Here is a 23766-nt window from a genome sequence, read left to right as displayed (position 1 = left end):
GACAGTCACAAATCCTGCATTTAACTATAACTTGAAGTACCAACTTTTGTGTGCTTGTACATAGAGACAAATTTAGTCAAAACTTTGCTGTGCTTCCTATGTCTTTTGGCAAATATTGCCACAGATGGGAGTCTGAAAATGGGTTTGCTAAGCAAAACTTTGTAACCTACAGAAACAAGTTTAAATAAGAAATGTTGGTATCACAGAATATCTGTATTGATAGCACAGAACCATTTGTTTAAATCCACATCTCTGTTTCTGCTTTATCAAAAAAAAAAATATGGATCCAGACATCATGGTTATTTATTCTATAAAATCCTTGCCAAATTCCAATTCTTTGCTATTTTGAAAGTGCAAATATCTTTTATTTAAAAAACAATAGAATGTTTTATTTGATCAGAACAATAGATTTTTTTATTTGATCAAAAGTGTTCCAGGTAAAAATAGAAATTTAAAAAAAATTCTATAATTGTATAAAACTTGCTGCAGTCCATCTTTTTTTCCCAGCTGCTATCCCAGCATGTCTGTGCCTCTCCAGGAACCAATGACAGGAGAGCAGCAGTCTGTGCTAAAGGACATTTCCCAGTAGAGTTTTTTTATGAAGAGTTGTGGCTGGTTTCACTGCCTGCTCCAAGAGCCATAACTAATGTAAGCTAACTGTGTTGAAGAGTCTTAATCTCTCAGGGGATTGTGGAATGTTTTTCGTTAGGATGGAGGAGCTGAAGGGAAGAACAGTGAGGTGTGTTAGAGCCGCTGTGTCAGAAGTGTGCTTTTCTTAGGCACAGGGGAAGTTAACCCCTGGTGTTTGAGAACTCCAGGGGCAGATCCCAGTTCCTTCTGGGCAACTCTGTGCTGCTGTCAGGTGAGACCCTGACTGTGCTTGCCTTCAGCTGGGACACCTTGAATTTCAGGTGCAGAGTTCCAGCCGGAGTTCCCTTGGCTGGTTGCACTGTAGAAGACCACAGTGGTGGGAAACACAAACAAATCGAGCAGCACCTGACTTACCCTGTGTTTCCAGAGTTACACTGACACTGCAACCCAATTTGTCCCGCAGTTTCTGTGCTGTTTGGATTAGCAGGCTCGCTGGTGCAGTGCTCCTTTGCTTGCTTCTTTGTGGCCATGATGAAACACACGAGGTGCTGTGGTTTTCCTTCTGAGAGTGTAATGCTTTGAAGGGTTTCCAGTTTTACTTCATGATATATAAACTTCTCTATGCTTTTATACGCTTTTTCTTGTTCCCAGGGTACCCTCTAATGTCCAGCTTATCCTTAGGCTCAAAACTTGGGGCACATGTTTCCCCCTCACTAGGGGTCAAAACTGATGCTTCCTGACCTTCATATTTTACTCTTAAGTAGCTATATTTTATAAAACAGACTGGATGCTTTCCAGTGTTTGGATGCACTGTTTGAGCTGAAAAACGTGCTGTATGTGCTTTCCCATGCACTGCTCATTGAGTAGTAGAGTACATGAAAAATTCTATTTGTATGCAGTTGTTAGCCAACTGTTTCAGGAGTTGTCCTCTAAAACTGAGGGGACCTTTGTCTCCAGCATGGTCATAGCTCACCATTCTGGCAGAATGTTGCAAATATAACAACTTCTTGTTTTTCCTCCAATCTGTTACAAATGAAAAGAAAATGAAGGTGAAGGTTAAGAATGTGGCTAAATAACTTAAGTTGATGAATTCTGAAAGAGCATATTTTGCTTCTGTTATAATATTTGGAACAATTAAACAGGTCGGATTTGACAGTTTGTGATTTAAACTGTGAAATAAATTTTCTTACGGTTTTTTAGCTGCAGAACTTCAATAAAAATAAAGAAACTAAACTCTAGATTTACCATCCACCTCATTTGTTGGGGGTTGGTTTGGGTGTTTGTTTGGTTTTGCTTATATTTGTGTATTAATATAATTTATCTACCAGCCTCTCCCATTTGGGATTCTCTGTTTCTGCTTTATCATTGGGTTTGTTTTTGTTTTTGTTTTTGTTTTAGGTTTTTTTTTTTTTTTTTTTTTCCTGGAGAACTGAAGTGTAAATGCTGTAACAACTCGAATCTGTAGCTTGTTGTTCCAAAGCCTGAGCTGAAGTGGTAAATTGTAAGGTCTAGGTGCTTTTGATACCTAAGCAAAATGTACTTTCAGCATGTGTGCGTGTATGTTGGACGCTTAAGAGAATGGCACATTTTCCATCCCGGGAAAAGGTAATTAATATGTACACCCTCTGCTCCTTCTAGAGCTTCCCTTACATATGGCATGGCAGCTTCTGCCTGGAACTTTATCTCCCTGAAGCAGATGGGTGCCCTGGACATAGAGTCGTGGTGAACTTTAGTGTTTGGAAGGCAATTATGGGCTGTGAATTAGGTGCTTTGCAACTGGTGCATCACTTACTTACCCATTCACTCCGAAATAAGAGATCTGAGAAGCGCCGGAGAAGGTTTTCATAATAAGCTGCTCAGAAGTTGTCAGATCAAACACCTAAGCAGAGGGAGTGACAGGGCTGCATTTTGCACGTGAGGATGTTAAATAGAAGCTATCCCTGGTCACACTTTCTCCAGGGTAACACGGGTCCATAGTAACACTGCGCCGGTGTATATTGTGGGTATTGGAGGGGACGGGGGAGGTTTCTACCCACACCTCTTCTCGCTTCTTGCTTGAACTGGGGGCCATGTGCATGAATCACGGCACAAGAAGCTGTGCTTGCCAGTTAGCAGGTCAGCTTTGGTAGGAGCAGTTCTTGGAGCGAGGGACAGCTTCGCCTCCTGACTGCTTTGGAGGGGCACCTGCCCTCCACACGCTCCTTGGTTCGTGCAGCATGTCCCCATCAGTCACATCCCATCAGACCTGCTCCTGTCCCTGCTGCCTCTCTTTCCTTTTGCTTGTTTGCATGAATGAATTTTATTTTTTTTCTTCCCCACGGCTTTGTTTTGCATATGCAGGTGTTTACTCCCTAATACAGTGGGGGTGCTCAGAGTTATGTATTAGGCTTAATACTCTGAATCACACTCTTGCTAATGACTACAAAATTAAAGAGGGACCTTTGGAAGAAACAGGCTCTTAATTTTGATTCTGTCATTCACGTCTAATTTTAATGTCTGAAACAGGGACAGAAACTAATGAATAGTGGAGGCCGTTGCCTTTTAGAAACTGAAATGTGTTTGTACTTACTTGTAATTTCCATTGAGTCTTTTGTATCTTTTTCTCCTTTGTAATCCAGACTGCCAGAGAGGTGGTGAGTAAGGGTGATGGATCACAGCCTACTGTACACTTACATGGAAACTCTCGTCCAGGAGTTACTAACTCAGTTTTATTAACCTTGAGTCACGCATTTAATGCCATATATGGAAAATACGGCATTTTCATGTCAGAATGAAATGTCTTGTGACATGCAGTGCCAGAATCAGGTATTAAATTCTGCGTTTGACTTGTAGCCAGCTTGGCCTGGTTTTGCGAAGGGAGAAGATGCCCTGCACTCGGCACCACCACTCCTTTCCCACCGGGGTGCCAGCTGGCTCTGACACTGGAGCTGTCAATAGCAAGGGGGCTCAGCTCTTCCGTGGTCTCTGTCAGATTCATTCAGCTGGGACTGTGAGGAAGGCAGCAAATGTATTAAATTAATCAGGTCAAATGTGCTGACACCTCTCACATGCCGGGATCTCAGTGAACAAGCAGTTGTGTTTCTGTTCTGCCCCCGGGGACAATGGCAGAAAACACCTTGGGGCTGTCTCAGCTTTGCAGGAAGGAAGGAATCAGAACAGGTGGGAATGTAGAAATAGTTCCCATTGCACTACTCAAGTGAAGCTGTAACAACCTACAAATGGCTCTGTCACCCTGCCCTAGCACGGTTACTGATAACAATGCTGGCCCAATTTGCTGCCTAAGGACAGCTCACGCTAAAGTGCCAATTTTTGTAATTTTTTTGTCAAGGACTTGAGTGTATTTTGGCACGTAGCTGTAAATCAGAAGAGAACTGTGTAAAGTGCTGATGGTTTTACCTCAATTTTTCAGGGAACTGTTTTTTGTTAGGTGAGCATTGGTGGTGGTGTGGATGAAGACAGCGCCCCGGGCAGTATGGATGCTGTGTCTGCACACTGGTACACATTAGGGCAGAAGAGAAACTGATTTTTCTCTTTGCTGCTTTGTGTTGGTCTGGCATTTGTTTCAGCCTTGAAGTTTTTGGGTTTTTTTTTAATAAAAGACCATTGCTGTGTTTGGTTACAACACGCCGTAATTGCGCGTATTTCAGAAAACAACCTGTTATTTTCTTCTCATCCTTGTAGGATGGTGCACTGTCTTTATGTGCCAGGGTGATGGGAGGGAATTCACGTGTTCCTCATGCTGCCTGTGGTTTTGGTATTCCTGATTACCCAAAAATGGCCTCAGAGCATTCCCCAGTGGCTTGTTGTTACCGGGGTTAGAAACACTGACGACATCAATCTGAGGGAACAAGCCCTTGCCAACCTGTGGCAATTTTCTGGAGCAATGCACAGATGACTGGGTAAATGAAAATGCCCGCGAGGGACATTTTTGTTTTGTTTTAATGGTAAACATTATCAATAAAGCCCTGTTGCATCCATTAATCAAAGCTAATTTGGCACACAACCCTTGCAAAACAATGAATCTTTTTTTTTTTATTGAGAAGCAGGCCTTTAGCAGTAGATTGAAATAGCTGGATTGCCTTGTTGTTTTCTCAGGCTTTTTCTTGAGAATTTCTGGTCTAGCCTCTCTTTAAATTTAGGACCATCAGCCACTGTTTCCATATAATTAGTGTGTTCTTCTGGTCATGTGTTAAGGCTCTGTACACACTGTTCCTACCCGCAAAACCAGGAATGCCCTCTTTGTTCAAATTCTGTGGCAAAGAAATTCCTGAATGAATTTGGAGAAGTTGGTTACAGATTCCTTTCTTGACCTACAGCAGCTCTTTAAAAGATTTTGCCCTTTCTGTGCCCTTTGTCTGAAGAGTAAGGCAAACAAAAGATAAGGCGAACTAATTCATGACTTCATTGTGTTTGTTTTCTTCCTCACTTAAGGCAGAAGGCAGTCCATTCCTAAAACCATTTATTTTATTAATTTTAAGGCCAAGCACTTTATGTCTGCACCTGCAAACGCTGCTGTGTTTATTACAGAAGAACTTTTTGTTTGCAATAATCAGAAACCACAACAGGATTTAACAAACGCTGTCTGCAGTGTCTGATGGAAAACTCCATCAGTATAGCTGTAGCTAGGGTAGAAATAAAAATAAAGGTTTTTAATTGAAAATTGTATTTTGATGAAGAAATCCCACATCGATAAAGGATTTTACTTTGGCTCCTGAGTTTACATAGGATCAAATTGGAACTGTGTCCCTCTTTCAAGTAAAAGGTCGTTGTTTTAGATTTAATTCTCTAGGAAAAAAAATTCAGATTTTGTCTGAGGTTTTATTGGAAGAAAGTTCTTCTAATTATGGGCATACATTTTTTTTCCCCCAAATCTTTATATTGGTTCTGTTCATTCCTGCTCCTTAAAGGTATGAAAAAATCCATTTTTTCTTCTACAGTTTGACAGTTTGGAAAATTCTGTTTCTCATGTCAGTCTTGAAGGGTGGGACAAGGCCCTGCAGCTGCAAATCTGGAGTGCAAGATAGCTCTATAGCAGTTGTTTCACTGATAATTTTAGAAAGATCCATTCATCACAAGTCACCTGCCTGCATGACTTTTTCCAGGACAGGATACATCTTTTTAGTTCCTGCTATGGTGAATACTTAGCAATTTGAGTTACTTTGACTTACAGCTTTAAAGGACATACTTTTTGCCTGATCATTTCAATAAGTTACTTGTTTCATTATGTTTGCTGTGACTTTCCCCAAATGATTTTCTTAATCTTAAATAATTTTTGAAATATTTCTTTCCTTCTTCACTGTATGAGGAAACTCCACCCTTAGTCCTCAAGTAGAATAGGTAATATAATATGTGCTATCAACTGCAAGAGATAATAGCAAAATATTTTTCTCTTGCTTCAGAGTTGTAAGAATATTTGGTTTTACTTATCAAAATAATGTTTAATGTCTTTTTTCCCAGTGCTTGCCTTCCGAGTCAGTGCTGTCTTTTTAAAGATATTCTGGGGCTGACCTAACCTCTGTTTATCTCCGGTCTCTTATCACCAGTGGGAGCACAGGGCCTGCTGGGTTCTGGGTCTGGCTTTCCTTAGTGCTTGAGCTGCCTGCACACTAGATAGTGTGGCTTGTGTCAACCCTCAGATTGAAAATTTTGTTTTTACTCCAGCTGTTTTCTTTGGATAGCTTTTCAGGGTGGTTTTTTTTTTGAGTTTTTGGGGTTTTTTTCTGTTGCTTTTCATTTTGTTATGTACGGCTTGAAAGGCAAACATGTAAGAAGAATTCAGGCTTCAGAAAAATGATAGTTGGCACCCATCCAGGGTATCAAAAATGGATGTCTCCAAGGATTGCTTTGGCTCTAAAAGGGAACAGGGCTTAATGAGATGTCCCAACAGCCCTGCTAGTCAGCCAGCAGTCAGATTGGGATGCACCTTGATGTGTAGCAACACGTGAAGCAGGACAGAAAGTGCCTAAACCCACATCATTTTTTTCAGTGAGTTGGGCAGATCTGATCTGGATTTTCTTTCATGCTCATTTGAATGGCACAATCTTTAGTATCCAAAAAGTGGTGAAAGTATGTACATATTTTTCTTGAATTTATTTTCCTCCCAACCTGTTGCATTTTCAGATTAGGGCAGCTAAGAGAAATGGCACTAGCAATGTTATGTTTCAACAAGGGACAAATGACACTGCAGCTTTTCTTCTAGTTGTGATCAGAGGAGCTGTTAGATTTTTCAGTGTGTTGAGGGTAAGGGAGAGGATGAAAGATGTGGTTTGGTGTTTCATGTGGTTAAGACATTTCTATTTAAGAAATCATGACCATTCCCTATTAAACATGGCTATATATGCACAGTTCTACATGTCAGTTGTGGTCTCCTCTGTGGAGCCAGTCTATTTAGCATCCATTTGCAGGGAGCAGTGCCCCCCTGAGAGGTGGCAATGGCAGATGGCATTATGGCAGCTGGGAGAGGTGCTCTCCTGTCCTAGGATAGATGAGGTGGGATATGTTCTTTCACATCCTGTAGCTGTCGCTTGGTATCCAGCACAACATGTAATGCTTTGCAGAATCAACATGTTTTGTAATATGGCTGTTGGAAGATATTTCCATGTTATTTCCATAGAGTTCACCAGGTATGATGGGGAAATTTGGTTGCCTAGAGTCACAGACTGCAAAATGAGATGCAGGGTGTAGGAGAACTGGTTCCCTGATGGGAATTGGATTTCATATTGCAAATGGCCAGGCAAGAGAAGACCTGGAGCAAGGAGCTGCCAGCTTCCTGGAGGGCAAGGTCCACTACCTTTGAGGCAGTCAGGGGGATATCTGGCCTCCTTGGTTTTGCTGCTGTAAAGCTGCACATGTCCTTGGATTGCTCATAGAGTCCTGACACACTAAAAAAAATAAAATAGATGCTAAACTGCTTCAGGCCTGTCTGGGGGTTGATAATTCTGCTGTCCTCCAAAATATGTGAATTTTTATTTCAGGGTTTGGGGTTTTTTGTTTTTTTTTTTTAAAAGCATTCCCTTCTTCCCAGTGGATAGATGCTAAACTGCTTCAGGCCTGTCTGGGGGTTGATAATTCTGCTGTCTTCCAAAATATGTGAATTTTTATTTCAGTTTTTTTTTGTTGTTGTTCGTTAGTTCTTTCAGGGTTTGGGGTTTTTTGTTTTTTTTTTTTAAAAGCATTCCCTTCTTCCCAGTGGGCATCAGGAAATTGACATCAGAAGTCAGGAGGGTCCCTTTCACACCTTGTTCTCTACTCCTCATGAGGGTGGGAGGGGAAGCTGGTGAATGGGCCAGAGTGTATCCCCTGAGGGAGATACACTTCCCCAGGAGCCCAGACCTTCCCAGAGGAGTATGTGCCACTGGTGTTATGGCCCAGAGCAAATTGGGCGTTTCAGCCATTGTCTCTAAGCTGTGTCTAATTTCTGAGACACTATTATTATTCCATAGTTGACTTCCTTTTCCTTGTTTTATTGACACATTCTTCCCCATCGCCCATGTGCAAAACCTGCAGATTTTGGGGTTTTTTTATGGTTTATTTATTTATTTTTGTATTTTTTGTATTTTCTACTTGTGTTTGTGATTCCCCTAGAATCTGCTGTGTCCTTTCTTAGTTCGCAGTCGATTGTTGGCAGCTGCTCTCAGTCCCTGGTGATTATCACTGATGCGCTTCTTACTTCCCCTTGCAGGTAATTAATGAGTAGATTTAACAAGATTGGACCTTAAACTCCCTCTGGTATCCAAGTAACCTTCCTCCAGCTACAATATGTTTTTGTTTATTTTGCCTCTATAAACTGTTTACTCCTAGAGCCCTCTGAAAAGTTAGGGTAGGAAAGAGCACACACACGCCTGGAGAACCAGAAAATGGAATTAAGGGGAAAGGGCTGCTTTGCTTCTCAGAGCATAAGGAAATTTTAACATTAGTCTGTACCCTTTCTAGCAGGATTTGAAAGACAAAGGGCAGCCTAAGCTATATAAATGTTCTTTTTTGATTTTGAATTATTCAAATGTAATGTTTCAATTTTTTCTGCCACCATAGGCTGCTCACAGTCCACTCTAAAGTGATGGAACTTTTCTTACATGAGGACAGATACTTGAAATGTTATTCTTTAATATCGAAGCCCAGCTAATGGTACTCAGCATCTCATTAACACTGCTTCATCTGGGGGCTGAATTGCTGTTTTCAAGGTGTATGGGCCAGGGTTTGTTTTGTTTTTTTTTTCTCCACCTAAAGATAGCATGTGTTTACATGTGTTCTTTATTTTCATTTGGCTTTTCGTGGAGGATTTTAGGATTTGTGTTTTTGGAGACAGTTGCAATTCTTGTTTGTTTAGCAAGATAGGCTATTCTGGCCCATACCTTGTTCCCTGGTTCTTGTGTTTCTTTGCTGCACAAGGCCAAGCCCTGTAACAGCTAGTCAACACAACACAGCTTTATTTAGACCCACATACCACGGATAAGCACAGTGCTGGTGGCAGCTCTTTGTGACCCTTATAAAATAAAATGCTTACAAGGTTGTCTCCTTCTATTACTGAAGGTGTCCTCTGCAGAAACAGGGAATAATGCAAGAAATCTTTTTAGCCACAACATCTCTGGTGCAGAGCAGAGAAATCAACTTGGGCTGGAAGGGACCTTAGAGACCATGAAGTTCCTAGGCCCTGCTCTGGCCAGGAATGTCTCCCAAGCAGTAAAATCAACTTGGGCTGGAAGGGACCTTAGAGACCATGAAGTTCCACCCCCCTGCTCTGGCCAGGAATGTCTCCCATTGACCAGGTTGCTCAAAGCCTCATCCAGCCTTGCCTTTGAACACTCCAGAGATGGGGCATCCATCCACCTGCAGGCTTAAAGCACACAGGTACATTACAAAAATAAATATTTTCTCTAGCTTGACTGTTCAGATACACTTAGAAGATTTTGGGTTATGAGTAAACCCTATAGAAAAAGTAAAGAACTGCTTAAAGCGCATTCTGAAGAGAGACCAGACGCAGGGGGAGGATCACCAAGAGCCGAGTCAGTAATTTGTAAGGAACAGGCGAGCTGGATCCCGGTGACTTCCCTCTCTAGCGCTGACCCCTGCATGCCCACGAGCTGCAGGAGGGCAGTGACAAAGGCTGACAGATGATCCGGGCTGTCCCTCCCCAGGAGCCGCGGCCCGTCCCGTCAGTGGCCGCGCTCGCTCGGCCGCGTGTCCCCGCGGGCCGAGGGAGGGAGGGAGGCCGGGCCCCGCCTCGCCGCTGCCCGCCGGGCCGCAGGATGTTCTGCCTGAAAGGTGAGGCTGCTGTGCGCGGTGCGGAGCGGCCGCCGGCGTGCCCAGCGGGGCCGCTCGGCCTGGGGCACAGCGCGTGGCTTTGGGGCTCCTTTTGTTGTCCCGATGCTGAGGGAAGGTGCCGGGCAGCCCGGCGGGACAAAGGGCAGGCGCGGCGCGGGGGCCGCCGCGAGGCTTCGTGTGGGGAGCGGCGCTCCCGGTGCCACAGCCCCGGGGGCGGATTTGCCTTCCTTTGGTTCTTCCCCGGCACGGGTGAGGTGCCGTGGAGCACCCGGAGAAGAGCAGAGGGGTAGCTGGTCGTGCTGTGTTACTGCAGGTGCTCGATAGGAACTCTGCTGCTCGGCTGGGGGCTCCGCTCTGCTGCTCTCCCTCTCGTTCAGAGATGGTGCCGACCGTCCGAACAGCAAGAGTTTTTACGTGCAATGAGATAGTCTTGTTTTATCTTTTTAATTGAGCTTCTTAAGGAGCACGTGGTTCTGAAACTAAAAGACTAGGAGAAGCTTACAGGTTTTGTTTCACGCCCGTATTTCTGTTTTTGTTAAAAATTGATATTACTGTTACTTTTCGTACTGAAGTAAGGTGAAAACTGGCACCCGAAACTTGTTGTAAGGAAGGGCTTAGGAGTTTTTATAAAAAAAACCAAAACAATTTCCCTGGGAAAGAATAACAATTACGTTAATTACTTAAGTGCTTATCAGTGCTTGCTCAGAGTGTTTTTCTAAGCTAGTTAGGGACGTGGTTTAGTGGTGGACTTGGCAGTGCTGAGTTAATAGCTGGATTCCATGGTCTGAGAGGTCTTTTCCAAAGTAAATGGTTCTATGATTCTATAAACCATTGACTGCTTTTATTCTACTGTTAATGCAAAGTTCCCACTAGAGGATCTTGGTATAATCATAAATTTAAAAAGACAATAAAAATAGTTCCTTTCCTGCAAATTTCAGAGCAGTGATCCAGTGTTCCTAGAGAAAACCTTAGTGAATTGCACAACACAATTTGCTATGCAGTGGTTTATCTTAAATGAAATTGTTCTTTTGTACAAAACACCCGCACAGTTTAAAATTTAAGAGGTTTTCAATGCACAACAATTCAGCAGATCACTGGAATTACAAAGCAATAAAAGATGAAACTTTTGCTGCAGTATTAATGTTACAGGACAGAAATTGTTTAAATTAAAAGTATAGTAGGTAAAAAGGTTTTCAAGCCTGTTGAGGCAGCTGCAAATACTGAGACTACTGTAATATAGATCACCTGTCTGAAAATGGACCAAAGAGTGAAGTTTTAGAGATTGTCCTGTGTGCAGTAAATGAGCTTGTACAGAAGCAAAATATTTTTGCCTTACATAATTAAATCAAATTGCTCTGGCTTTTTTCTTTTAAATCCTAGGTTGAATGCACAGAAAAAGACTTTTCAACATTTTCAGGTTTTATTTATGAATAAGTTTTTAGTTTCAAGACAAAAGCCCATCAAAGGGCTTCTGTTCACGGCCTTCAGGTGCCCCCATCTCCTGAAGCATATATTGGAGTTTGAGCTAAGTTGGGCACCTGCAGCAGAGGCAATCTGGGTGCTAGTTATTGATCTTTGGGACTGAAGTACAGATGGAATATTAAAATAAATTTCCCTGGTAAAGGATTAATTACTAGGAACATCATGAACTGTCCATTGGCACGTGGTGAAAACTGACCTCACATTTCTGTGATACTTGCTTGGAGTTCCTCTTTCCTTCGTAGCTTTTGTAAAGGCAGAAAGAATAGTGCCAAGAAATGCTGTGAAGTAGGCAAGTGTGCTCACTGCCTGCACTTGGGCAGTATTTTCCGTCCTTGCTTTTCTTACAGCTGTGCATTTGGGAGGAAAGTCTTTTATACTAATAATAGCAAGAAGTTATGATAGAAGCTATCCATGAAAAATCCCAGGCATGTGCTGCTTGCTCTCTGGAGAAGAGTTCCATATTAGAAATGCGGATTTTTTTATTTAATTTTTTTTTTTAAAAGATCACAGGGCTGCTCACCAGTTGTCTCATGTGTTGTGTGTATGTAAGGACATTCCTTGGATTCCTTTCTTGGCTATTCTCTTGTGAAATATCCAATGTTTGAAATCAGAAACAGATTTTCCCTGTATTTAAATAAATGTGTTTTCCAAGTTTTACTAGACAAGAAAAAATTTGTACTAGTTGTTTTTTCTTTTTTTCTATTTAAAGTTTTACTTTTTGTGTGTATAACACCAGGCCAAAATGAAGAAATGGACTTAATCTAAATTAAGGAATTTATCAAAGTGAAGATTCCTGGCAGAATTAAATGAGTCTAGTTTAAGCCTTTATTGATCTTGTGACATTTCTTCCCCTGTATTAATTTCAATTTTTTAATTTCTGTTTTGGTTACACATAATCACAATGGGATGCATTATTTTTGTAGTTGTTTTTTATATCATATGCATTATTTTATTAGAGTGAGTAACTTTGAGGACGCTTACTATCCGCAGTTCTCTGATGGATAAAAGCAGTTTGAACAAACACAGAATAAGTACAGACTGACAATCAAGCATATGACTATAAGATTAAAAAACCCCTACTTCTCAGTTCTCAGTTACACCTGTGTGAGCCTTGGACGAGCCAGGATGGCTCTGTCAGCTGCACCACCAAGAGCTCTGTGAGACATGTGCTGTCCTGATGTGGGGGGGGAAAAAAATCAGTTTTTACTTGCTAGCTGCTAGCAAGATTTTACTGTTTAAGACTGCATAAAGTTTGAAGGTTTTGGTCATTAAATGACAGCTTTATTAATGCACACTGAAGGAAGGAGAGGATTGGAGGTAGGGAAGGTTATCTTCATGCCTGAGTGTGGATAACAGCATCTGATACAAGACCAGTCTTTCTCTGTCATGTGGCAGTGAACGGGAATGGCTTCTAACTCTGCCTGGAAGTATGGAATGAAATTGAACATAACAAAAGGAAGATTATAGGTCTGGATAATAACGTTCTTACTGAAGTTAGTCCATGCTCAGAAGTATTGAATATATCATTCTGCTTTTAAGTATCATTCAAGTCACCTATGGCTACATAGAGTCCTATTGTCAAATGTGTTTGAACACCAACAAAACACTGTTTCTGCTTGGATTCATTTACAATCTAAATGCATTGGAAGAGGGCAGCGTATGTAAAAACAAAGTGAATTTTCAAAGGTAGTGGAATGCTCAGGTGGCAGAGCTGAAGCCTGTGGTGCCTATCCTGCTTCTTTCTTGGCTCTGTTTGTAGCAGAGATGCAAACCCCAGGGAGTGTTTGTGCCACGCTGACTCACTGGAGGAGAGTGGAGTACCCCAGCTCTTGCTTCTGCAGTTCAGAGGTTGCCTGTAAATACATTTAATCACCTCACTGTGGAAGCATGTTGTTCCACTCCTTGGAGCTGTTTCATTTGACCGCCTCTGAGGAGACCACCAAATGGCATGGGTACAGAACCTGCAGAATGAATGCCTATTGTTTTGCTTTGCTTTTTTTTGCTCATAGAACAGGGTGTGGGTGCCTATTTTTTCCGTTAAATTTTTCAGAAGGTCAGTGGCAGTGGGTGAAGCAGGGTGAGCATATTCAGGCATTGGATAAAAATCTCTTCTGGCAGGTACAGCCGCCTTTCCCAGTGCACATGGGCTTTCAGCCTGAGGTGGTATGGTGACAGCACAAGCTAGATAGATTCAGCTGCAAAATCAGTTAGTATTGAAGCTCTCCATCAGTAAATCTTTGGGTGATGATTAGAAATGCGGAGCCAGGGCAGACTGCTGTATGTGCCTGGCCCTCAGTACTTGAATTCAGCTTGTGCTTTTCAAACACTGCACAGTTTAAACACACAAAGAAAAAATACTTGCTGTTTGTAGTCCATTTGTTGACTCAGGTGGTATTATTCTTAAAACTATGGAAATTGACTCCTCTGCTGTCACAACTGTATAATTAAGACACAGCTTTTCTTTCACGTGTGCATGTAATGGACACTTTGCCTTTCTGCTGCAGATCTGAGTCTTTATTGCAGGCTGCAACAGGAGCCATTGCACAATTCACACAGCACTGCAGTTCTGAGGAGGACCTGTTGGTAAATGAGTCATAGGCAGAAAGATCATCTGCTGTTTTCCTTGACCTGGTAATGTTTGCTTTTAAGCAATATCTGTTAACCCCCCTCCATTGTCTGGAGGGTTGGAGTACAATGAATTTGGCCTTCGCTGTGCAAAGCAATAATAGCGGGCAGTGACTTTCTGTCAAATTGCAGCAAAAAGCCAGCACTTAAAATTAAGCAGTAAAATACATGCAGGGTAGAGAACATTAAACGAGATGTAGAAGTAGCATGCACAGCTGATTGGATTCAAAAGCACTGAAAGAATTCCTTGTGGAAGTGGTCTTTGAGACAGCATACACATACTTGAAATCTATTAATATCTTCATGAATTTTTCAGTGCTTTAAGCATAGTAATGATTGCACGTTGTGTAAGTATTGTGTTATCAGATTTGTATTCTCTATGCTTGTCATTCTTCTACATTGGTTTTCTCCCCTAGCCCCATCCTCCCCCCAACACCATTTTTGCAGAAGGCTGCTGTTACTTCCAGGGAAATGCCATAAACCTTTGTCAAGTGGGAGACCTGTTCCCTGTGAAAGCACTTTGCCTGGTATTAAGAAATGGAAATTTTGTTAATTCTTTTATTCAGAGTCCTGTCACAGCTGTGATCTTGCCTGTGGTTAATGGCTGGCAAAAGTCTATAATTACCTCAGGCATCTCTTTCTAATACTAGCCCAGTCATCCAGAGCATCCCACTTTTTTCTAGCTATATTTAAAAAAAATCAGAAAATGTTTTTGGCATTTGAAGTTCTTGTATAAGTTATCTGGACTTTTAGACTTTAAAATATTTTAAATTTAATTGCTGGGCATATGCAGAGGGATTATAAAAGCATAGCTTATTTAGTCTAGCTGGTAGTTTGGGAGGTAAATACCACAAGGAGGGAGGAAACCTGTTGAAGTCCAAGGAGAGTATTGGCACAAGATTAATGGTTATGACTGTGTTCTGAATTAATTGAAGTCAGACATTAAAAGGTTCCCAGCCATCTGAGGAGGGAAGTTGTGAAACAGACATCCAAACAGGATAATGTGGACAAAGAATGTTTTTAAGATGGTTCTTGATAATGTTGTGGAGGGTTTTAACTCAGAGTCTCTGGAGTTGGTAAAGGAAGTTTGTGACAGAGAGCTACATGGAAACTTGGGGACAGGATTGCATTGTGTTGTAGTTGTCCCATGTTTAAATGCTTCTGTTGGTTCTCCTGTGAAGACCAGGAAGAATTATTCCTTTAAATATGTAATTGCATCTTCTGAAGTTTGTTCTGCTTCACTGGAGGTTGGCTACAGGAAAAGGCTGGATGAGGAGCAGGGTGTGCTGCAGGTTCTCAAGGCATCAGACCATTTCACGGATGTGCCCTGCTCACCCCATTCTTTCCTTTAGACTCAGCAACAGGTACTGCTAAGGTGGAAATTTCCCCAAAAGCTCAGCCTGGGTGGGACTGCTAGACTTCTCGTGTTGTTTTCTAGTGCCAGGTGTGCTGCACTTTCCTTAGAAGTTTCATTTTGCAGGTCTCCGACTTTCAAAGTCTCCAGACCTTACTGACACCTTTCAGTTTTCTCTTGCTCTTTTCCTGTGAACCGGTTTTACAAATGTAGTGAGATGCTGCTGTGTCTCACTTCAGGCTGCTTGTTGATAAGGTCTTCTTGACCTGTGAAACCTTTAATTCAGAGATTCATTGAAAATCTGCTCTTTGCAGCATAGCATCCTGGCCCCTTTCTCTTTCTGACTTTTCATCCATCTCCACTTCTCTCCATCTTCAGTGTGTCCATGTGTATTGCCATGAGTCAGTTCATGCTCTGGAGCAGTATTGCTGGTTAGTACAGTGGTCCAGGAGAGTGCTGTGGCAAGGGACATCCCACTCTGTCAGGTCACACAGCTTGTAGCTGCACTCTGAGGATCTTGAAGGATTTCTCATGTTCTCCCATGCAGAGGTTGCTCTCATCTTGCTTCTTGTCTTAAAGGATCATTTTCAAGTCAGTCAAAAATAATCGGGTTTCTCATGTTCTCCCATGCAGAGGTTGCTCTCATCTTATTGCTTCTCGTCTTAAAGGATCGTTTTCAAGTCAGTCAAAAATAATTTTACTTTTCTGCTAAAATTTTTAAACCTGTTCTTGAATTATCATATAAATTGTGTAGCTTTACTCTAATACATAGCATAATACATATAATACGTAGCATAATATATATAAAGGCTGAGGTTTATAATCTGTTCAACTTCAGATTAACCTTGATACAGTAGCCTACAGTATGTCAAAATATGGAATTTTAGGAATACATAATTCTGAAATTACCTGAAGCATAGACTTGAAGAATTATGTAAATTTTTCACGTCTTAGTTTGTGGCTTTGTTATGGGCTTTGTCGTAACCAAGGCATATTGCATTGCTCAGTGAATCATTGCAGAGAAGATCCTTCTCTAACACAAGTTTGGCATATAGGGAGGATTATCAGAAAGGAGACTAATTTTCAAGAGTATTCCTTGGAAATTCAATTCCTTGAAATTCAATTAAAAAATTTAAAAAAAAAAAGGTTTGTTGTTGTTTGTTTGTTTGATTTTGGCAGTAAACAGACTGAAAATGAAACCAATAGACAAGTTGGGTCTGTTAATTTGTGGACTTGTGTACATACAGATGGCTGCTCTTTCCAGTTCATTTTGTGAAGCTGAACCATTTGACTTCTTTTTAAACAGAGCAGCAACTCCAGATAAAATAAAGAATGGCCTGGTGGGCTGCATAGCAGTAGCATCTGCATTCAGTAATTTTGTTGAAAAATCAGTTGTTGTAAGAACAGTTGACTGTTGGCTTGGTATAACTTCATATTCCACATGAAAAAGCAGTCTAGCAAGTTTGTTGTTAAAGATAGGAAAAATGACAAGTCAATACAAATTTTCTGTAAAAAACATCAAGACTGTGTAATTGATAGTAAAATATCCACTCATCATACAGATATACTCTTGATTGGGACTTGACAAGAATGTTCTTCTTAGGGTGTGACTTGGTTTTGGATAGAAATACTGCTAATTTGTACTGCTCCTCATTAGCTTAATCTTTTCTTTGGCAAGGGTTGCATATTTTTGTCATTATTCTTTGTAATGGAATTTGATGCATTCCTGTAGCCTGATCTGTAAACCCAAGAGTTTGCTTACTCTTTTTGGAAAGCCTTTATGTGACCTGTTGGAAAGTAGGTGGGCTGTGTTGAGTCATAGTTCATAAGAAGCTAGTGCTAACTGGCTTATCTTGCCTAGATATGATTTGCAAGTAAATGTGACACTTCAGATTAAAAATTTACTACTGAACCATTCCAGGGATATTTTATACAAAGTCTTGTTTTAGTTCTTTTAATGTAATAATTATCTTTGCTGAGTTATGACCATTCCTTAGGCTGCTGACAGAAGCATGTGAAAAGGTTTTTTTTTTTTTTCATTGGTTGTGCTTTTAAAAATAATAGAACTATTTTATTTTGGACATAGGCAATGATTATGAGAAGCTGTGTCTACAGTGGCAATTTACCATGACAGGAGAGGGATCTGTAGCATGGAGTAGGTGTGGCATCCTTGTGCTTGCAATACAAACCATTGGCATGGGATGTGGAGGAGCATCTCTGGGAGGAACCAACACATGGCTGAAATGTGTACCTGTAGGCAGGAAAATCCCTTCAGGCTGAAAATTGAATAACATGACTATTTAATTTCAAACTTTTAGACAATTAGGTTTGCCATTCTTGCTCCTTTACTGGTGTTTTAATATTGTTGCATTTATTGTAGTTTGCCTAATGTATTAGCTGCTGCTCTTTGTCTGAAAAACAGTGAATGAATACTCTGCCCAGCAGAGCTGAATGATGCTCTTCAGTGTTGAATGTTGTGCCCTACAGAATGAAAAATCCTGCCCTTGTGGGACTGAGTATTACCTGCCAGTTTCTATTTAAAATGGATGAGCGAATCAGCTCATCTTTTGACATCCTGAGAATTTTTTTTTACTATATACTGCAGCACCACTCTATTAGCAAAACTGAGTTTTGCATTTTTTCCTTGCCTAGATTCATAGAATCATTTAGGTTGGGAAGGACTGCTAAAATAATTCAGTTCAGTGTTAACCCAGCACTGCCAAGTGCCAAGCCCACCACTGAATCATGTCCCCAAATGCCACACATCTTTTAAATGCCACAGATCTTTCAGTTATAAGGACTCAACCACTTCCCTGTAAAGCGTGTTCCAATGTTTCACAGCCCTTTCAGTGAAGAAATTTTTCCTAATACCCAATTTAAACGTCCCCTGGTGCAACTTGAGGGCATTTTTCTCTTGTCTTGTCACTTGTTGCCTGGGAAAAGAGGCCAACCCCCACCAGGCTACACCCTGCTTTCAGGGAGCTCTAGAGACCAGTAAGTTCTCAGAGTCCTCTATGAGCCTCCTTTTCTCCAGGCCAAACGCTCCCATCTCCTTCAGCTGCTCCTGATGATGACCTGTGCTCCAGACCATTCCCTAGCTTTGCTGTCCTCTGGACATGCTCCAGCACCTCAATGACTTTAGTGCAGTGAGGACTTGAGGTGTGACCTCCTCAGTGCTGAGTACAGGGGGACAATCACTGCCCTAGACCTGCTGGTCACACTATTCCTTATACAGGCAAGAATGCCTCTGGCTGCCTTGGTCACCCGGACACATGGTGGATCGTGTTCAGACACTGTTAACCAGCACTTCCATGTCCTTCTTTGCCAGGTGGCTTTCCAGCTGTTCTTTCTCCTGCTGCATGGGGTAGTTGTATGTGATGCAATGACAAGACCTGGCGCTTGGCATTGTTGAACCTCACAGTTGTCCTCCTACCACTGGTCCAGCCCATCTAGATCCCTCTGCAAGAGCCTTCCTGCTCTCCAGCAGACCAGCAGTTCTGCCCAGCTTGGTCTCTGCAAACTGAATGAGGGTGCTCTTGATCCCCTGGATCATTGATAAAGATATTAAATGGGACTAGTCCTAACACTGATCCTTGGGGAGCACCACTAGCAGCCAGCTCAGCCAGTTGGATGTAACTCCATTCAGCACCACAGACATCCAGCCAGATTTCCACCTAGCCAACTCTGCGCTGCCAGTTGGATGTAACTCCATTCAGCACCACTCTCTGGGCCCAGACATCCAGCCGGGTTTCCACCCAGCCAACTCTGCACCCAGCCAAGTTATGGGCTGCCCATTTCTCCAGGAGAATGCCGTGGGAAATTCTTAAAGGCTTTACTAAAGTCCAAGCAGACAACATTCACAGCCTTTCCCTCATTTTACATAGAGTTTAAAAGCAGTTCTTTATGGGGTAGTTACTGAAACATGGGCCATGTAAAACAAAAATGTTTTCGAAGTACTCATTAAAAATAATGAATCATCTCAGTACAGATTTGCATTTGTTTTACTATTTTTGTTGTTTTAATCTTGAAAGCCTTCCTGACTCTCCATGGCACACCTGGCCAAAGCAGACCTTCCTGGGAACATGCATGTCCAGGAGGTGGCACTGCGTTTTTGACAGCAGTGTTGGTGTACATGAACAGAAGGCAGCGTTGTCAGACCATTTCTTCCAAAAGGAGGAGGGCGAGGAGGCTTTCTAACAGTGGCTTTTATCGAGTAGTGTAGGTTGCTTTGGTTTTTGATTTGAAAACCCCACTGTGTGTGAACTCTTCCAGTGAGCTGTGCGGGTGGCAGAGAGGTCGTCGGTGCTCTGTATCAGGAAGGTAGCTTCCCTCTTTGGGCTTTTTAATCCATTAAAAAGAACTGTGCGAGATAATAGGAGTGGGGAGATGACTTCTCTCTTTCTCTCTTCCTGTTACCATGGTAATAAGTTTAATGAGCAGGCCTGAACTGGGTAATCCTACCCAACCCTGTCTGCGTTGCTGTTTAATATGAGCTGTAAAATAAGCTGGTAGAATGTGACTCCTTTGCACAGAGTGAGTGGGTGTACCAGCCTTGCTGACACTGCCATCCATTGTGGCCCCAGACTGGAAACCACCTTCTCCCCCGGCTTCTGACAGCTTCATCTTTTGCTCTGTGTTTTCAGAAGGATCAGAGGTGTGCGGGACTCAACTGCTAGAGCAAGGCAGCAAGAATAGCTTGTTTCAACTGTCAGTAGTAATATCTAATTACTTCAGTTTGCCCTATCTTCTGCCCCAAACATGTGTCACCCCCTTCCCAAACGTGGTCCAGTTCACAGAATGCGCTGACCAAAGTGCATTCTTTATTTTTATCTTTATTTTTGTATGGCAGCAGAACTAAACCAGAAAGGCATAGAAAGGCTTCTCTGAGTTACCTGCTACTTGGTTTTATGGCTGGCTTTAATTGCTTTATTGTCTAAATATTGCAAAGCAGTGATCAAGTGTTAATATCAAATATACAGTATTGCTTGTTGCTCTTAAGAAGGCTTTCTAATTTTGAGTAGAGGTGAATAATTGGAACACAGAAATATATTTTAAAATATTTAAGACTGCCAATAATATAATACAAAGTATGTTTTTCTCGTCTAGTGTCTTATGTGCTGTATATCAAAATACTTATTGAATTAAAAATAATTGCAGAGGGCTATTACATAACAGCAGAGGAAAAATTAAATTAAGGTATTAAAGAGAAGGTAATGGGTATGTTCAGAGTTGGTGCAGCAGAGGAAATACAGGCACGCAGATTCCTAATGACCCTTGTACATTATGTTTGGTTTTATTGTTGTTGCTTTTTGTTGTGCTTTACAGGTGTCTGCTGTACAATGGTTTGCAGATTTGGTGTCCTTGCAGAGGTCTGAGGTTGCCTAGGAATGACACCTTTAATCTGGCTGTGTGGGTACCAGGAATTAAGCTAGTCAAATGCCCCATCATTCAGGGATTTGCCTCCAGTTTGTTGGATACACGGTTGCCAGGGACACTTGCTGTATATTTTTACGAAGCATATTTGCTTGTTAGGACTGCTTTTAGCTGCCATGCTGGTCAGGCTCTTCAAGCTGCACATGACTTACTATGTACATCCTTTTAAAAGCATTAAGAGCTAAAAGCTCATAGATGCTGCATGATCACAAGCATATGACAAAAATACATGCATTGAAAGCAGTAGGGGACAGAGCTAATGCTGGAGAATGTGAATATGGCCAAATGGAGGGAGCTTTCTGGAACATGGCAAAGCTTTGTGTGCATTTCTGCCACCCTGGGTCCCTTTCATCTCCCTTGCACCCTGATGTCTGTCAGTATTGTACCAGCTCCTCATTGCTGGGCTTGCTTTAAACACTGTAAAGCTGATACCTCCTGCTCACTTCCTGTTTGAGATTCATGTTCAGTTAAAAAGCAGATTTATAATACCTCGAGGTGGGTTTTTTTTTCCTCTTTGGAAATTCTTTCACTTTTGTCGGCTGTATTTGTGTTTAAGGAACATGAGTTAAGACTCCATGCACACTCTATGTACAGGAAAGAGGAGAATACATGCACAGGCCAGGAGAGCAGGACATACCATGTCCAGTCTGGCCATTTCCAGTTCCAAAGGATGCTGGGGTGCTCCACCATGATGGACATGTCCTGATTATTGCTGTCTTGAGTTGTTCGTCTGTAAAAGGAGGATACTTCTCTTTGAGAGTGTTACTTTGAGAATTAATTAATGCTGTATGATCCAATGAAATATGTTTAATATATAATTTTTCCCCCTGTTTGTTTTAAAAATAATTATTTAAGTACAATTTAAAAGCTCCAGCTTTTCATCCAGAAAGCCCAGAACACATCAATTCATCGCTGCTAAAAATAGAATCCATGTCTAATTAGGGCAAAGTTTATCCCCATGGATTTCTGTGAGCTGTCTTTAATTTCCAGTTTGGCTGCTGGGAATTACTTTTTTGATAGTTTTGCTCTGCAAGTTGTCCCTAAAGTTGCTGTTACTTTATGACATGGTGCATATTACCTTCCATCCAGAGGATCTACAAATCGTACATAAAGACTGATGATAGAATTCCTTATGTAGCATATTTATAAAAATCATCTTAATGCCAGAGTAGGGCTGACGTGACAATCCTTTGTGATTCCATATTCCCAGTAGATGTATCCTATATATTTTTAAAACTCCTATGTGTAATACTCATCAGTATCACTGCTGTTCTCAGAGCTCAGGACCATATATGCTTGTCTAATAAAAGGGATAATGTTTTCTTCCGTTGTTTTTTCTTTATAATTTTGTTTCTTGTAATCCCTGAGTTAGACACAGTTTTGTGAGTCTGTCAGACTCTTAAAGATCTTTTTTGTTTAACCTAACATGTCCAATATAATGTGATATTGATTGAATTTTTGTAATTACTCCTAATTATTAAGGCTCTCTCTAATAGAGCCTGAGTGTAAGGAATTGGTTTAGCAAAAATGAAATAGGCTGATGAAGATTAATATGCATGTATTAATAATGTAGCCTGCTTAGAGCTAGCATTACTAATAGTTCAATTTTTAAACAGCATGAAAAAGAATGATAAAGGAAATAAAATGTTACTATTGGGAAATCTTTCTATAAATGATAGCTCAAGGCTGAGAAAAATGAACAGCCTCACTTTTGTGTATTTGAAAAAATAAATCTGTGCTACAGCTGCAGTAGAATAAATGAAGATTAATCAGATGTTTTGTGATAAAATTTTGACTTTATCAAACTTGGAGACGCTCTTGCTCCATATAGACATAGCATAAAGAAATTGGGTTTTTTGTAGGATTTTTGTGGGGAGATGAAGAGGCAATGTACACAGTATCTTTCTCACATGATAATGGTACATCTTGGCAGCTCTTTATGGTTTTACGTTTGCTAATAGCTGCGACCATAACCATCACCAAATCATTTATAATTTCTGTTACCAAGGTCTTCCAGCTTCAGGAAAGAAACAGATTTATTCTTCGAGTAAAAAATTTGTGGGGACATTAATGCCTACCATATGGTAAATATACTTGTTAAACTGGATTTCAGCCATGATCCCATTATTGTGCTTCAGCCTTCCTTCGTGAGCATGCATTGGAAACATGGATAATTGAGCGTGTCTGTACTCTGGAGAAGTGCATGGTAAATGTCATAGGGACTCCAGGGCAATGTGTTATCCTCTGTCATCTTGATAAGTGTTTGGGAACATGGGAGTCTTCTGATCACTGAGTTGTTGGTGTCCCCTGTCTTCTTGCTCTTGTGTTTGTACTGCATGTTACCTAATAATACTGGCTTGGTGTGTAGATCAACACTGAACTTTTATGTCAGGTAACATGATTTTGTAGAATAGAAAGACTGCATGTAAACATCAGCCAGTATCCTTTAGAAAATGTTATTTGATAGTGTGATTTTGAGTGGTTCAAAACAAAACAAAACCCACCAACCAAATAAACAAAAAACAACCAAAAACCCCCCAAAAACCATAACTGAAATTAATCTGTATTCTCACGTAATAAAATTTACTGTTCCTGTTTGCAGGAAAAATAAATGCAAGTTCCAGTATACACTTTTATCAATAGCCGGGTGATGCTCTGAAGTTTTGTGCATCACATCTATGACAGTGACTCTTCCCAGGACCCTGATAATCACAGGGAGTTGAAAGAGTGAGACAGCAGCCATGGTGGCTAGACAAGTTTGGTTGCAGAGGTCCCCTTAGGGAGGCAGTAACAGGGCCTCCTTATGAACTGCTTCACTGACAGCTCTCTTGGGGTTTCATTCCACCCAGGAAGACTGTCTAGACATTCATTTATTCTGGCAGACACAAGAGTATCAGCATGGTTGATGAGTGAATTGAGCTCTGCTAATGTTAATCACAGTTTGTGCTCCTCATAGTCTGATGAGTAAATGTACTTGGCTTTGTAAATTTGTATTTGCCTCAAAGGCCTGTTTGCCAGCG

At 41.3% G+C, this 23766-nt stretch overlaps 1 protein-coding gene across 8 annotated transcripts in view; it reads left to right on the top strand.

Moving 5' to 3' along the window:
* NHSL1 (NHS like 1) overlaps nucleotides 1-23766 on the top strand; it is a 176466-nt gene that overhangs the window by 81047 nt on the left and 71653 nt on the right. Inside the window, exon 1 of one of the 8 annotated variants that reach the window (XM_039707446.1) lies at nucleotides 9774-9852. The exons of the other annotated variants lie outside the window; for them this stretch is intronic. Within the exon in view, the coding sequence (XP_039563380.1) occupies nucleotides 9837-9852 (16 nt within the window). The 5' untranslated portion in view covers nucleotides 9774-9836. Of the gene's footprint in view, nucleotides 1-9773; nucleotides 9853-23766 lie in introns of those variants that run through there. 8 annotated transcript variants of the gene reach the window in all.

The sequence above is a fragment of the Passer montanus genome, unplaced genomic scaffold (assembly GCF_014805655.1).
Source record: "Passer montanus isolate IOZ18808 unplaced genomic scaffold, ASM1480565v1 scaffold2, whole genome shotgun sequence".
NCBI classification, from domain to species: Eukaryota; Metazoa; Chordata; class Aves; order Passeriformes; family Passeridae; genus Passer; species Passer montanus.
The sequence above is the reverse complement of the archived record's forward strand: the minus strand, read 5'-3'. Positions and strand labels throughout refer to the sequence as shown.